This window comes from Phocoena sinus, chromosome 14 (genome assembly GCF_008692025.1).
Source record: "Phocoena sinus isolate mPhoSin1 chromosome 14, mPhoSin1.pri, whole genome shotgun sequence".
Classification (NCBI taxonomy): domain Eukaryota; kingdom Metazoa; phylum Chordata; class Mammalia; order Artiodactyla; family Phocoenidae; genus Phocoena; species Phocoena sinus.
This window is the reverse complement of record NC_045776.1, coordinates 58,469,798-58,484,974: the sequence shown is the minus strand read 5'-3', so window position 1 is coordinate 58,484,974 and position 15,177 is coordinate 58,469,798. Positions and strand designations below refer to the sequence as shown.

At 40.4% G+C, this 15,177-nt stretch overlaps 1 protein-coding gene across 3 annotated transcripts in view; it reads right to left on the bottom strand.

The window, feature by feature from the left end:
• Positions 1–15,177, bottom strand: part of PTPRM (protein tyrosine phosphatase receptor type M) — a 765,589-nt gene that overhangs the window by 476,923 nt on the left and 273,489 nt on the right. For all 3 annotated transcript variants that reach the window (XM_032602620.1, XM_032602624.1, XM_032602619.1), the window contains exon 3: positions 1,985–2,256. In XM_032602620.1, coding sequence (XP_032458511.1) covers positions 1,985–2,256 — 272 coding nt within the window. The remainder of the gene's footprint in view (positions 1–1,984; positions 2,257–15,177) is intronic.

Here is a 15,177-nt window from a genome sequence, read left to right as displayed (position 1 = left end):
CACAGGCCCAGCCACTCCATGGCATGTGGTATCTTCCCAGACTGGGGCACAAACCCACGTCCCCTGCATCGGCAAGCAGACACTCAACCACTGCGCCACCAGGGAAGCCCGAAAAGGGAACACTCTTGCACTGCTGGTGGGAATGTGAATTGGTACAGCCACTATGGAGAACAGTATGGAGGTTCCTTAAAAAACTACAAATAGAACTACCATATGACCCAGCAATCCCACTACTGGGCATATACCCTGAGAAAACCAAAATTCAAAAGGAGTCATGTACCAAAATGTTCATTGAAGCTCTATTTACAATAGCCAGGAGATGGAAACAACCTAAGTGTCCATCATCGGATGAATGGATAAAGAAGATGTGGCACATATATACAATGGATTATTACTCAGCCATAAAAAGAAACGAAATTGAGTTATTTGTAGTGAGTTGGATGGACCTAGAGTCTGTCATACAGAGTGAAGTAAGTCAGAAAGAGAAAGACAAATACCGTATGCTAACACATATATATGGAATCTAAGAAAAAAAAAATGTCATGAAGAACCTAGGGGTAAGACAGGAATAAAGACACAGACCTACTAGAGAATGGACTTGAGGATATGGGGAGGGGGAAGTGTAAGCTGTGACAAAGTGAGAGAGTGGCATGGACATATATACACTACCAAACGTAAGGTAGGTAGCTAGTGGGAAGCAGCCGCATAGCACAGGGAGATCAACTTGGTGCTTTGTGACCACCTAGAGGGGTGGGATAGGGAGGGTGGGAGGGAGGGAGACGCAAGAGGGAAGAGATATGGGAACATATGTATATGTATAACTGATTCACTTTGTTATAAAGCAGAAACTAACACACCATTGTAAAGCAATTATACTTCAATAAAGATGTAAAAAAAAAGAAAACAGCACAGAATTTACAGCCCATTTATTAGCATGATCAAACCCAGGGATAGAGGAACTGGGATTGATAAATCTTCCCTAATAAACACCAAGCCTACAGAGTGGGTTCCTGGGCGCCAATCATGCCGCTCAGATGACAAGCAGCCCTTGAGAAGACTCAGTCTTTCCTCCCTGGGTCTAGCCAAGCACCTCAGTTAACCATGAGAGATGATCTTGGATACATGTTCCTCTTGGCTTCCGAGTGAGCCAAAGGAATTAAGAAAGAGAAAAGCAAAATACTGCAATTCTCTTAATGCACCCTCTTAGCTTGAAATTAATTGCGTTCTTAATGTGAAGTTATTTTCAAAGAGGCTGTGGACAAAAGGAGAAAGCACACAGAACGCCACGTCACTAATTTCCCACCTTTGATGCCAAGTCGGGATGCTCTTGGGGCACAGGCCCTCTCCGAGAGGACGGAGAGACCAGCGGGACCTCCTTGGTACCACTTTCTAACTGCTTCTGGCCTGCACCCTTCATTTCCTTTAAGTGCCCACTCCAGGTGGGCAATGTGTTCCCAACAGTACATCCCACAGAGCAGCTCCTCCATAACAAGGACTCAGTCTACATGCCATTTTCTTCCCATTGCTGATGGGGTGGGAGCAGGGCCCTGCATCTCACCAGCTGACCTCCACTACGGCTCACTTCCTAATGATCCATGATTCCCGAGATCCACTCATGGAAGAAGAGGCTTTTACTTTTACCATCAAGTGCTCTGTCTCCCTGGGTCAGATGTGGCTACTTAACATAGAAAGTAAAACATCCTTGCAGACAGCATTTCCTGCCCTGCTGCAGGTGGCTGCTTCTATTTTCTTAAATAGACATATAAATAAACAAGTTTGAATGGTGCATTTTACTCATTTCTCTAAGTAATGTAAAAATAAAGCCTTAATACACTCCCTATCCACGAGCATAAGCTTTCCTCACCTTGGTCTAAAAATACCAACACTTCTAATACATTCTCTGATTAGACTAATATAAAACTGATTTATATTTTCAGAAGTTAGAGGATGCATCAAAACAGGAAATGAAAAATAAAGGGCATACCTGATAAAAGTTAGGCCAGAAAGTACTGATGGCCAGCTCTGCCCTGTTCCATGTACGGTTTGGGTCTCCAGATATATTCCAAATAGGGCTCCCCAAAGGTCCATTATTGACCTTCACGTAGACGTTGAGTAACCCAGGAGCCGAATTACTCTTGCTGGATACAAAGTAGTGAAAATCAATGCAGTGGGTGTCATTTTCTTTGAGCTGAGGTAAGAGGAGGTGGGCTCTCTGTCCCTCAGATCTCCCAGACGTGTTCACCAACATGAAGGAGCCTGCAAAAAGAAAATCAAAGGACGGTCACAACCGGAAACACTACTTCCTGCTCGTACCTGAAAAGTCACCTTCATTTCCATGGGTCGACACTGCAGTTCCACACATCTGACCTTGGCTTTGAAAGTCCCACCTCTTTCACACCTTTTCATCCCCAAAGTGCTCTCAAGGTCAGTGGGGATGGCAAATTCCCTTGATGTCACTGCAATTAGTTTCCTAAATAATAGGTATACGCATGGTTTGCAGATCTGCACTGGTCGATCTGGTGGTCACTAGCCACATGGAGTTTTTTTTTTTTAATTAATTAAAATTCTATAATATTGAGTCATATTTTAGATTCCACATATAAGTGATATCACATGGTATTTGTCTTTGTCTTTCTGACTTACTTCACTTAGTATGATAATCCCTAGGTCCATCCATGTAGCTTCAAATGCCATTATTTTGTTCTTTTTTATGGCTGAGTAATATTCCATTGTGTGAGTGTGTGTGTGTGTTGTGTGTTGTGTGTGTGTGTGTATATATATAAAATATATTATTATATATATATCACGTCTTCTTTATTCATCTGTCAATGGACATTTAGGTTGTTTCCATGTCTTGGCTATTGTGAATAGTGCTACTATGAACATAGGGGTGCATGTATTTTTTGAATTATAGTTTTGTCCAGATATATGCCCAGGAGTGGAATTGCTGGAGCATATGGAGGAGGGTTGGACTGGGAACTTGGGGTTGGTAGATGAAAATTATTACATATGGAATGGATAACAACAAAGTCCTACTGTATAGCACAGGGAACTATATTCAAAATCCTGGGATAAACCATCATGGAAAAGAATATGAAAAAGTATATACATATGGATAACTGAGCCACTTTGCTGTATAGCAGAAATTAACACAACGCTGTAAATCAACTAGACTTCAATTTAAAAAAAAGAGATGAATTAAAAAAAATTCAGCACCTGGACAAAAAAAAAAAAAGTTCTGTAATATTGAAAGTGTAGGTCCTCAGCCCCAGGAACCACATTTCAAGCGCTCAACAGCCACATGGGGCCAGCTGCTACCATACTGGGCTGCACAGATATTGAACTTTTCCATCATCTCTAAACAACACTGTTCTACAATGGTACCACCACTGAGTAATCACAGACACTCTGAGATTCTCATATAATCTAGAGAAAGGGAACAGATTGTTCTGGTTTGTGGAATCTTAGAAAATTGGCCTGATGATACTCCTTGTCATCAATATAACATGATTTTCTTGCAGCTCAGCACACATCCCCCCAACTACTGTCACAACTGGCTTCTCCTCGACTAGGGGTGTGCTCATAATGGGGGGATGATGGAGTTTACCGATTAATGGTTGTGCCCATGGGGGACAGTTGTTCACAGAAGTCTCTGTGAGCTCCTTGTTTTCAACTTTTCATCCAGGGCACTAACCCACCCATGAGTACTGAAGAGTTTCCAGATGGATTCAAGCTTCCCAGATACCCTGACCTTGGGAAAGGTCACTTGGACTTTCTCCATGCCTAAGATCACCAGAAATAGCAACTAAAATAAATATATGAATTTTATATATCACACAAAGAAAGGTAAATCAAAATGTGCTAAGATGAACCGGAAAACAGGTCATCACAAGCCTTCTTTAGCAGAGAGGAAAACATGTATGGAAATTCTGAGGGGGAAGTACAACTAAATTTGGAAAATAAAGATAAAAAAAAACACTACTCAGGGTGGTTGGACTCATGGTTTCTACGGCATGAAGAGACTATTACCCTCAGTTGAGTATTCCTTTAAAAACGTCCCTCACTGAACCATAATTTTCAAGGAGGTGTGTGTATGCACGTTTGCAGGTATATATATTTTAGTAAACACCCACACGTATCTATAAAGATACATACACAATCTTAGAAAAAGTGTGGAAATTTTCTCTCATCCACAAGCTGTGATTCCCTAAACAGCAAAACGAGAAGACTACTTTTCCCAGGGAATTATCAGGAGGACTAAATAAAAAGCAGGAATGTAGATATATCCTTTATAAATTAATAGACTATTGTTAAAGGATCAATATTACAAAATGTTTGCTTCTGGTTATTACCTCTCAGGGCCCCTTCATGAGATGAGCTAGTGTTAATGCCATGTAAGAAAAATAGGAACTGAGTCACAGAGAGATGAGGACGCATCTTAGCCAGGCTTTAGGATGAGTCAGTGGCAAAATCAGAACTTGGGGCCTCTGGGTTTCCAGCCCATTACTCATCCTGCTACCCTCCAATAACTCCACATTTCTTCATGTGCCATTTGAGCACATATGGAGAAAACAAACCCTTTCATGACAGTGAAGGAAAATTATGGGAGCTATCTGAAAATAAAGCAATTTTTCAAGAGATGAATGTTACGCACCTGGAAATATGAAAGTCAAGCCACAAGGGAAGGGTTATTGCGGAACATATATTTCAGTAATAAAGAAGAACTGCAAATGTGATTTAAGAAAGAGTTGGGGACAGAGAGAGGGATTTTGTGACAAGAGAATACCACTGCAGTGATTTGGGTTAGCTATGCTCTACAAAATGTGGGAAAAAAAGCTCTTCAAAATACACAGGGTCGACCAACCCCATCACAAATTGAAAGAGGGCAGTTGGTGTTTATGAGTTAAAAATCGTACTTTGTCGCTCTTAGTAAAATATAAGCGTATTTATTCCAAATTCAATCATTTGGGGCTCTGGCATCTGCAACATAGTTGCAATGTAGAATATTCCCTGATGGGGCTAAGGCATGAGTCGGCCTTGAAGCCAACTCTGAATCACCAAAAGCTTTAGTATTGTCACTCTGCCGAGAATATTACTTCTTGGAGTGTTTCCATCACTTAAACTTGGGCGACCAGAGATGGTAAATATGGCAATATGCATAGGAGAGCAAAAGTAGGTTTCCTGCATCCTGGAAAGTCTAGTTTGGATGACTGGATGAAGAGTCTCTTTTCACACGTTGGTATAAACCAGGTAACATCCTACCATAGTTGTTTGGGAAATCACTGGGTTTCCCTAAAATACTATTTTCCCCAACTACACAGCCTATCCTTCAATATTTACTCATTAAGCTTCATTCTAGGACAAAATACCAATTTTTATCTTGAGGTCAAGGTGAAACTCAGGTATTTTAAGTTGCAAACACTCAAATGATCCTGATTTTTATGCTTTCTCCTTTTTTCCCCCCTTTTGAACCAGAATACAGTCTATCCTGTTACAAGGCATGTTGCTGCAATGCAGATTAGCTAACAGGATTAGCAAATAGGGGAGTGACATCCATATAACACTAGAGTCCCTTCAGACCACATGCAATTTTTTGCAGGACATTAATGTTGTAGAGCAATCAAGGCAAATTTTCTCTCCAATAAAGGGCTACGTGATGGCCTGTCGACAAAGGTGAAACTCCTGCAGAAGGGCCTTCGCTTAGGGTCAAAAGTGGCAAGAAGTTTAGTGGCTCTACAGAGCCATTCCTCTTCCCGCTCTGTGAGGTTGTCTGGGAAACTGCAAGACCAGATGAAGAAGCTGTGAAGCTTCTGCTCCCCTCCTGAGATTAGAGAGGAAAGCACACTGACTGATGGAGACGATGAACCCAGATCGTCTATTTCAGCTAGCAGAGAGTGGTCTCTATCAGAAGGGAATGACTGAGTCCGAGGTCCCCGCTGGTGAGAAGGAGGATGTGGAAGCCCTCAGGCACAGGGCTAAGGATGGACTCACAGGGATTCTAAGTGCCAGGCGGAAGTTAATGAGGCCAGGATTTTTATTAGGGCTGTGACTGTTTCACTGGTTCTCTGGCTACAAAGCTGTGTAGATTTTGAATAGTCAGCTCCAGTTTTCTTACAAGATCTAGCATTTTCGGTGCATGGTTTTGTTGCAATAGTCAAAGGGTTTCCAAGGACAGGTGTGTGGAGCTGGTCGAAACACCTGCTCTACCTGAACCGTCTTCCTACCTCACTGGTTCTGCCCTCCGGAAGCAGCTCCATCTAGACTGTCCCCTCAGTCACAGGCAAAGGTCCTGCTTCTAAACAGTCCAGAAACCAATGAGCAACTCGTCAACACACAGTATTCTTTTTACTGAGGTACAGCTGCTGTACCATATTATATAAGTTACAGGTGTACAATAGAGTGATTCACAACTTCTAAAGGTTATACTCCATTTATAGTTATTGTAAAATATTGGCTCTATCCCCTGTGTTGTACAATATATGCTTGTAGCTTATTTTATACCTTATAGTTTATATCTCTTAATTCCATCCCCTCCTTTCACTTCCCCCTTTCCCCCTTCCCCCGGTAATCACCAGTTTATTTTCTGTATCTGAGTCTTGCTTCTTTTTTGTTATATTCACTAGTCTGTTGTATTTTTTAGATTCCACATATAAGTGACATCAACAGTATTTGTCTTTCTTTAATGCACACTATATTTTAGAGAAAAAGTCTCTCTTTACTGAGCACCTGTTCCCTGGGGTATAGTCCCCTGAGAAGTGTCACTCAGCTGGTATTTCTGTGTAGCCGCACAATCAACGATTAATGCATATACAGGCATTTAGGACAGTGTTTGCCGCATAGCACAGGCTCAAAAATTATTGGTGATTATCATTACGATTACTATGTTGCTTCATACCTCCTAATGCCTGCTTCTCTAAATTCCCTGTAATTCTTCAGCATTTAGCTCTGTATATTTATTTCTGCCTGCCTGTCCACAACCCTCCTGGTCCTATCCATTTTCACCTAAAATGGTAATGTTTAAGTTCCCTTTCTTCATGGGAGAGGAACATTAGCACTGAAGTTTTACAAAACCTTCAACTCGATCCATCTTGCCCCTACATTTAAGCTTTGGGAAGATCTTCACTTCTGCGTGTGGTCACGAGGACTTATCACAAGGTTTGAAGTACAGAAGATGATATGTCAGCCGGCACTCGTACTCCTGGCAGTGCTGCGCTATTGTCCTATGCTGAATGTACAGAAGAAAGTGGGAACATTTATGTTTAGCATCGTCTAGCAACTTGGAATCCTGGGGTAAATTCCCAGTTGTGTCTAAAGGGATAACAGGTGAGATGCCTTTTAATTGTTTGAATTTATCACCCACCTACTATGGAAGGAAAGTCAACATCATAGCTGATGTTTAAAGAATTAAAAAAGCATTTCTATTCAATTCTAGACTATTACGTCTGCTTTCTTAAATGTCCCTATATGGCTGAATGTTTAATTTTCACCTTCTGGTTCAATGTTTGTACTGTGAGGAAATGCATTTCCAAAGAGTAATTGGGTCCCCCTTTTTGATACATCCTTACCTCAGTTTTTTTCCCTACAAAAAATACTCCAATTGGGCAAATAAATAAAAGAAATCAGAATTCAAATTAACATTGAAATTCTGTTTCTGTTCAGATAACAAACACCCTTAAGTCACCTAGTACAGAAGCGGAGAGAATATAACATTGCAGGTAAATGGAAAGATCTCCACGGAATGGAGCTGGCTTCAAAAGGGGCCGTCTCTACAGGCAGACTTGCAAGGTCTTTAAGAATCATTATTTTGGTTTTTCTGAAAAGGAGAACTCTGTTATGAGAACATGTGATGTTCATATTCTTGACTCTTTGGGTGAATTAAATTGAGCTTAATCATATCCATTGGCAAATGCATTTGATGAGGCCACCTCCCATCACTGCTGGTGATGGTGGCAATAACGACATATAATTAGCTATTCCTTCTACCCCATCATTAAAATTTGCATTGGTGTTAGAGCCTCCAGATTTTTAAAGGCTGAGGAACCTGCAAGAATTCTCCTCCAGCATTTGAGAAACGTTGTGCACACAACAGATGCAGCAGGAAGAGAGAATTGTGTGTGTTATTCAATACCTTTGCTGACAGAGAAGCAGCATTTTATGAAGTTTAAAGCCATTACAACTTTCACTATTTAAGCCTCTTAGTTTCAGTAAAAGCACACAGATCATTGGCTCTTCTCTCCCTTTGGCTGTTTTGTCTTCATTTTCCCCTCTACCGCCAGGCCTTCAAATCGGTGGACTTACGATCCAAAAGCTACGTAAGTAGTTTACGAGTTCCATCTTTGCTAGCATATATCCAGAATCTGGGTTACAGGGTCATTCATTCTCCCTCTGACCCGTTAGATACGCCAGTTGTAACAATTCAGTTATCTAGAGCAGTGCCTCTGAAACCACTGATGATGAGGGACCAGTTTTGTAATTTTCTGCTGCAGCTCAGATCGAGTTTATGTAAAATACAATGAATATGGATTTCTAGAAAAAAGGAAATAAAAAGACATGCAAAATGCAAGCCCAAATTTGTTAGCTTAAATAAACAGAAAATTACTCTGTTAAATTCCTATAAAAATTTCTAAAGACTTGCCCTCAATTTCTATAGCGGTCCTGGACCAGGAACAATGTGGGGACCAGCTCTGACCTGCAGAGCCCACTGAGTGGCATGCACTTAAAATGACAATGGCTTAGCACCCCGGGTGCCCAAGAGGCATGTTTTCTAGGCAGTGGAAGAAGAAGACGGAGACAGAAAAACTGAAAGAAAGGAATGGAAAAAAATTCTCTCGTTTCTTGAGCCAGAGATAACGGTCATCAAGTCAACCCCTTTGGCTATGACAGAAAGTGGTACAAGAAAGTGAAAAGGAAGAGTGGGACGCAAGTGGACACACAGAGAAGAGACGGACTCAACTATGGTGAATGGAACAGAAAAAGAACCGGTTCCAAGGCAAGGAGAAAAGAAGAGAGCTGGTGGGCAAGGCACACAAGTCACCATATACCTGGGCTGTTCTTGAGGAATAGAGAATGCAGGGAAGTAAGACGTGCAGTTGGTGCTCAGGCCAATTCACTAAATTCTCCCAATAGTAAAGACTGGAAGAAACGCAAAGAAGTCCTTAACTCACCAAAGTGGCCCACCGACACCATCTGGTAGAGCTGGGGCGACTTTGAATTGTTTACATTCAAGCTCCGGAGGCAATGCCCCAAAAGCAATATTTCTCAAACATTTTCACCATAACTCATTGTATCAAACAGACAGCATGCTGCAAGGCAGCATACGTGTGTGATGCTGTGCGTGTACACAAACACACACACGTTCGGACAAAACTCTCATGAAAAAAATGCATCACTATGTTTCTTACCATGTGTGTCTGTGCATTATACTCCCATTTCCTGTTCTACCCTATTTCATCTCGCAACATAAACAAGTCAATGAACGTTGGATATGACCCACAACTGATTTCATAGCCCAAGACTGCTTTAAGGCCGTACTTTAAGGCCCCCCAGTACCCCCAAATCAAGAAGATCTAACCTGTGCTCTGCCTCCTCAGTGAGAAAGCTTCTTCTTTTTAATTTGCAATTTTAAATTTGATCGTATCCCTCAAATATTAAAATACTAAAATACTATAGCCCTTCTCCTGCTCCCTCAGCCAGTATAACAATGGTCCTAAAGACAATGTCTTTTCTGATGAGAAACCTTGTGAAATAGGGAAGATGAAGACTGTGGAGAAATAAATGAACTCGGGAACAAAGCTCCAAGGGAACAAAACCTCTGCGGGGAGGTGCCACCAGCACTTCAAAAGCACTTATTAGCACCCATATCAGCCTGATGAAACCTCCTTCTCCATGGCCACACTCCTGTTCTACAGACCAGGCGTCAAGCATCCTTCCTTTTTCCAAGGGCCTTTTCTGCGCTCCTTTCGAAAATGTAACCCAAGCACAAATGTGAAATACATTATTTTGCAACCACTAGAGAAGAAAACTTTTTTTTTTTTTTTTGCGGTACGCGGGCCTCTCACTGTTGTGGCCTCTCCCATTGCGGAGCACAGGCTCTGGACGTGCAGGCTCAGCGGCCATGGCTCACGGGCCCAGTCGCTCCGCGGCATGTGGGATCTTCCCGGACTGGGGCACGAACCCGTGTCCCCTGCATCGGCAGGCGGACTCTCAACCACTGCGCCACCAGGGAAGCCCGAGAAGAAAACTTTCAATAAAAAAATTCTCTCTTCATCCAGATGTCCTCTGTCCCTTTCTATTTTTCCCCTCTCTCTTCTTGCCTTCCTTGTGGATTCTCAATAATTACTGAGCTAGAAGAACATCTGTTAGTTGCAATGATTTTTGCCATGTTCCTAAAACTCTGGTGAAAATACAGTAAGATGGCAAAGAGGCAACAGCATCCCACAGGGAAGCTCAAGCTATACTCTCCAACTGCATGATCTCTTCCCTCCTGAAGAGTCCAGTACGTGCTCTCAGCAGGAGGGAAGCTGGGGACGCATGTGGCCCGGCCTTCTTTCATGTCACACTGGCTAGTAAAAGGCACTCTGTGCTCCCCAAGGGAATTCCACATCAATCTAGGTGCTATAAAATTAATAATAAGCATAGTTCAACTATTTACAGTAGTCCGGACACGGAAGCAACCTAAATGTCCATTGACAGATGAATGGATAAAGAAGATGTGGTATATATCAATATATATAATGGAATATTACTCAACCATAAAAAAGAATGGAATAATGCCATTTGCAGCAATAGGGATGGACCTAGAGATGATCATACCAAGTGAAGTAAATCAGATAGAGAAAGACAAGTATCACATGATATCACTTATATGCGGAATCTAAAACAAAGTGATACAAATGAACTTATTTACAAAACAGAAACAGACTCACAGACATAGAAAACAAACTTATGGTTACCAAAGGGGAAAGGGGGAGAGGGACAAATTAGGATTAACAGATACACACTCCTATATATAAAATAGATAATCAATAAGGACCTACTGTATAGCACGGGGAACTACATTCAACATCTTGTAATAACCTACAATAGAAAAGAATCTGAAAAAGAATACATATATATATATATATATATATATATATATATATACGTATAACTGAATCACTTTGCTGTATACCTGAGACATTATAAATCAACTATACATCAATAAAAAAATAATTAAAAAAATAATAAGCACAGCTTACACCTAAAATGTGTATAAAACACTTGTTTCAGGACATTTAAATTAAATGCCTCAAAGATAATGCAATTGTTAATTTAGTGATTCATAGCATAACTGAATGGGTATTTTTATTCTTTATTACTCATAGAAATACTGAGGTGACCAAAAGATATTAATTTGCCTTAACTAGTCATTTTTAGCCATGGCAGGACTCATCTGATACATTATGTACTGAGCTTTTTGAGAACTACAAACAACAAAACTTGGACCGATTTTTCCAGCAAGAACCTCACAGCTAGGCTGTCTATCATATTAGAAATATTTTGAATTGAGCACAGAAACAAAAAAAAATTTACAGATTAACAAATCAGATCTATTAAGGTCACCAATATTTACATAACTGCAGCCTGACGTGGCTGTAAAATCTGTGGGTTTACAACCTAGAACCGTTAACCAGAAACTCTTAAAAAAAAAAAAGAGTTTTGAGACACAGTTATCATATGAGAGACAAAGCAGGAAGGAAGAGGTTTCTGGAAAACAGAAGAAACCCTGGGGGTTCCATTGAGAGAAGTAATGTCTATCCTTCCATAAGAAAAGTGATGCTTTAAGGAGAACTCACTTGTATTCTAGTGTGTCGTCTAGGCAAACTGCTTTAATGACTTAGCTGGAAAATACTAGGTGTGTGCTTTATAATTTATAGGTAAAGAACAAACACAGAATAAAACAAACACGTTTTAACTATCTGACGACGCTAATGACTGTATCTCAGCAAATGAGCCCCAGGTACTAGGATGGGGAAGTGACAGGTAGCCTGGTTAGAATGTTCTCAAGAGGCTGCTTAATTTCCCATGCAAGCCAGGCTTTTTATCAATTGACGGCTTTAGAAAAGAGTTCGTTTTTGTTCTAAGTCTCAAATGACAGAAGCCATCACAATATAAGCTTCTGCTTATTTTTTCCCTAAATTACTGTTAATTTAGAGATTTTTTTTTTTTTTTGCATGTGTGTCTGGTGATAGTCTGTCTACCAGCTAAACTATGTCTTGTTTCTAGAAGACATTACAAACAAAAAAACAAAATAAAACAAACAAAAAAAGATTTTAAAAAGGCATTACACAGTAAGCTTCTATATGAAACGTAAACCAAACTGAAATATTTTTAAAATGTATCATATTTGACATTTTCAGCTTAAGGAGTCACCCTTTGCCATAAAAAAAAAATCGTTCTCCAAGAAACTCCAAGGGTTCTGTTAACATCCCCAGTTGGGAGCTCCCCATACTCCTGAAGAGGAAGCAAAAGATTCTACATGAGATGTTTCATTAGCCTGGCTGGGGTCAGGAGGCAGAGCCCAGCAGGGATTCGCAGGGATCAGAGGGCAGAAAGGGGGAATTATCAAAATTTAACAAGGTTAGTCAGTCAAGGAAATTAATCTGGTCTCCGCAGTACACTGATGATACAATATGAAATTTACGAGTGATCAGAACAGTCTGGAATTTAGGGGATCTGTTGGATAATTCATCAGAAAAAGCATTAAGACACCGACAAATAATTAGCAAACGATACGAAGAGGCAATTCTCTAAACACAATTAGAGAAGAGATGCCTGGGAAAATATGCATTCTCACGACGAAATCAAGACATTTAAGTTAGAGCAAATGTCGGGTATGATTTTAAACATGAGTAAATTTCTTAAATACGTAAAAATTTCAAACCCAAACATCTGTGAGTTTCTGGTGAAGCTCCTGCACGTGATCAGGAAGGAAGCCCAGTGATTTTGACAGCATTCCTATTGTAAAGACATAGAGTCACGCTCTTTGCCCTTCTAGAGCAGGCTGGGGAGAATCCTGAGTAGACTCATCTAGAAATAAGAAGAGTGCCTACTTTGAGAGAGGTTCTGAGGGCTACGTGGACCAGGACTCCTGGTGCGGGGTAGGACACAGGGCGCCTTGACCTTGGTGGAAAGGGCTGGGGCTCTGCCACCAGACAGCCTGGATTTGGATCCTAATTCGGCCACTTATTGGATGTCACTGAGAAGAGTTAGCTAACGTCACTCTGCCTCCGTCTCCTAAACTAGGAAGTGGGGATACAATTGTGCCCATTTCAAAGAGGGTGTTCAGTGAACTAAATGAGATGATTCACTTAGAACGCTTCTTAGAGGAGTGCCTGGTACAGAGTAGCCATGTGCCAAAGTCTGGCCTCTTCCCCGGTTTTTATCCAAATGTATCTGGTTTTAGCTTAGGGAGATGGAATAGCTGAATGCCTACTTCCAGGTAATTTCTGGCCCTCCTGTGGTCATGAGTGTCAATGATCATGTGATCATATAGACTACATCACCCTTGCCTATTCAGCTTAACAAGGTCAGAAATATTAACCAGGTATGCCATTCAGATTTCTTTCCAAGATCCAAACGTTATTTTTCAGATATGCATAATCATTCTAGATGTAACTCGGAATGAAAAATCTGAGTTGAAATTTTACCAAATCCATTGAGTTATAAATGTACATTTTTTATTGCGAGGGAAAAAATGCTACAATAATTAATGGTGATTGTGAAAGCTGTTAGTTGTGTTTACAAAACGAAGTATTAAGAATTTTCAGATAAATGGGTAAATATATTGACTATTAATATGAGTAATAATAGCTAACATATTACACAAAAAATACACACATATATAAAATATACCAGGCATTCTTCTTTACTTATATTAACTCTTTTAACTCTTACAGAAGACGAGAAACTGGGGTGTAGAGAGGTTAAGTAACTTGTCCAAGGTCTTTCAGCTAGTGAGTGGTAGAGATGAGATATGACCCCCAGGCAAACTGTCCCAGAGTCTGTGCTTTTCAGCAGAATACCAAGCTGCCTCTCAGTATGAAGCATGTGGCACGTTAGTTAGATCGCTTTGGGAAGAACATTATACCCTCTTAAGTCTAGCTACTATATATACATATAATAGGTGTCTATAAAGAAATAAAGGCTAATTATGATAAATAAACCTGAGGCTACCAGAGAAGAAGACTTGTTCACTACCAGGTGAAAAGGTACAGGCCACCTGCTGGAGGACAGGGACCCTGGGAAGCAGAGCCGAGCTGTGCCAGCCAGGCCCCACTTGACCCTGACCTACAGCTGACCACTGATGCATGGGGGAGCCCAGCCAAGACAGCCACTCAGCACGACCCAGATCACAGAGCCACTCAGCTGAGTCTGGACCAAACTGCTGACCCACAGAATTGACAGCTACGGGTACTGCTTGAAGACACCAACTTTGGGGACACTCTGTTACATAGCAAAATTTAGCCATTTTTGGTTGAATCTGGATTTTGAACATTTTCATAATTAGAGTTTCATATAATAAAAACAATTTTTAAGCTAACAATATCTAAATGGGCTGAATCTTGGATCATGTTACACCATTGAAAATGCATTACAGAAAATGAATACGTCTTTCTGAGAACATGCTGGACGTGTGAGTCAAAAAAGGATAATAAATATGAAAATCTAATTTAATCTAAACTAATTTTTAAAAAATCACTTAAGAATGAGTTTATATCAATATGATGTTTGTGAATCACACATACGCGCACGTAGTATACATACACACATTCACATACACAAGGAGAGAAAGAGAGAACAGATTTTGCAAACAAAATTAATGGAAAAAAAGTAAAGATGTAAAGCTCATTCAGATTTTCGACAAGAATGGTGCATGTTACCAAAAATGTTCTGTTTATACCCATGGTATCCTTGGATATAACATAACATGTTGAATAATTTACCCACTGTTAGATATTTCAATTATCATTCACGAAAAATTTCAGAACGAAGCTTTTGGTTTTCTCTCTCAGTATTTCCAACCAGTAGGAACTGTAGTTTAATTAAAATAGTTCAATCTAGTACATCGAGTTAGTTTATTAGTTAGGTGATCTAGAAACAAGTTCAGATATATTATTCTATCATTGTATCTCTGAG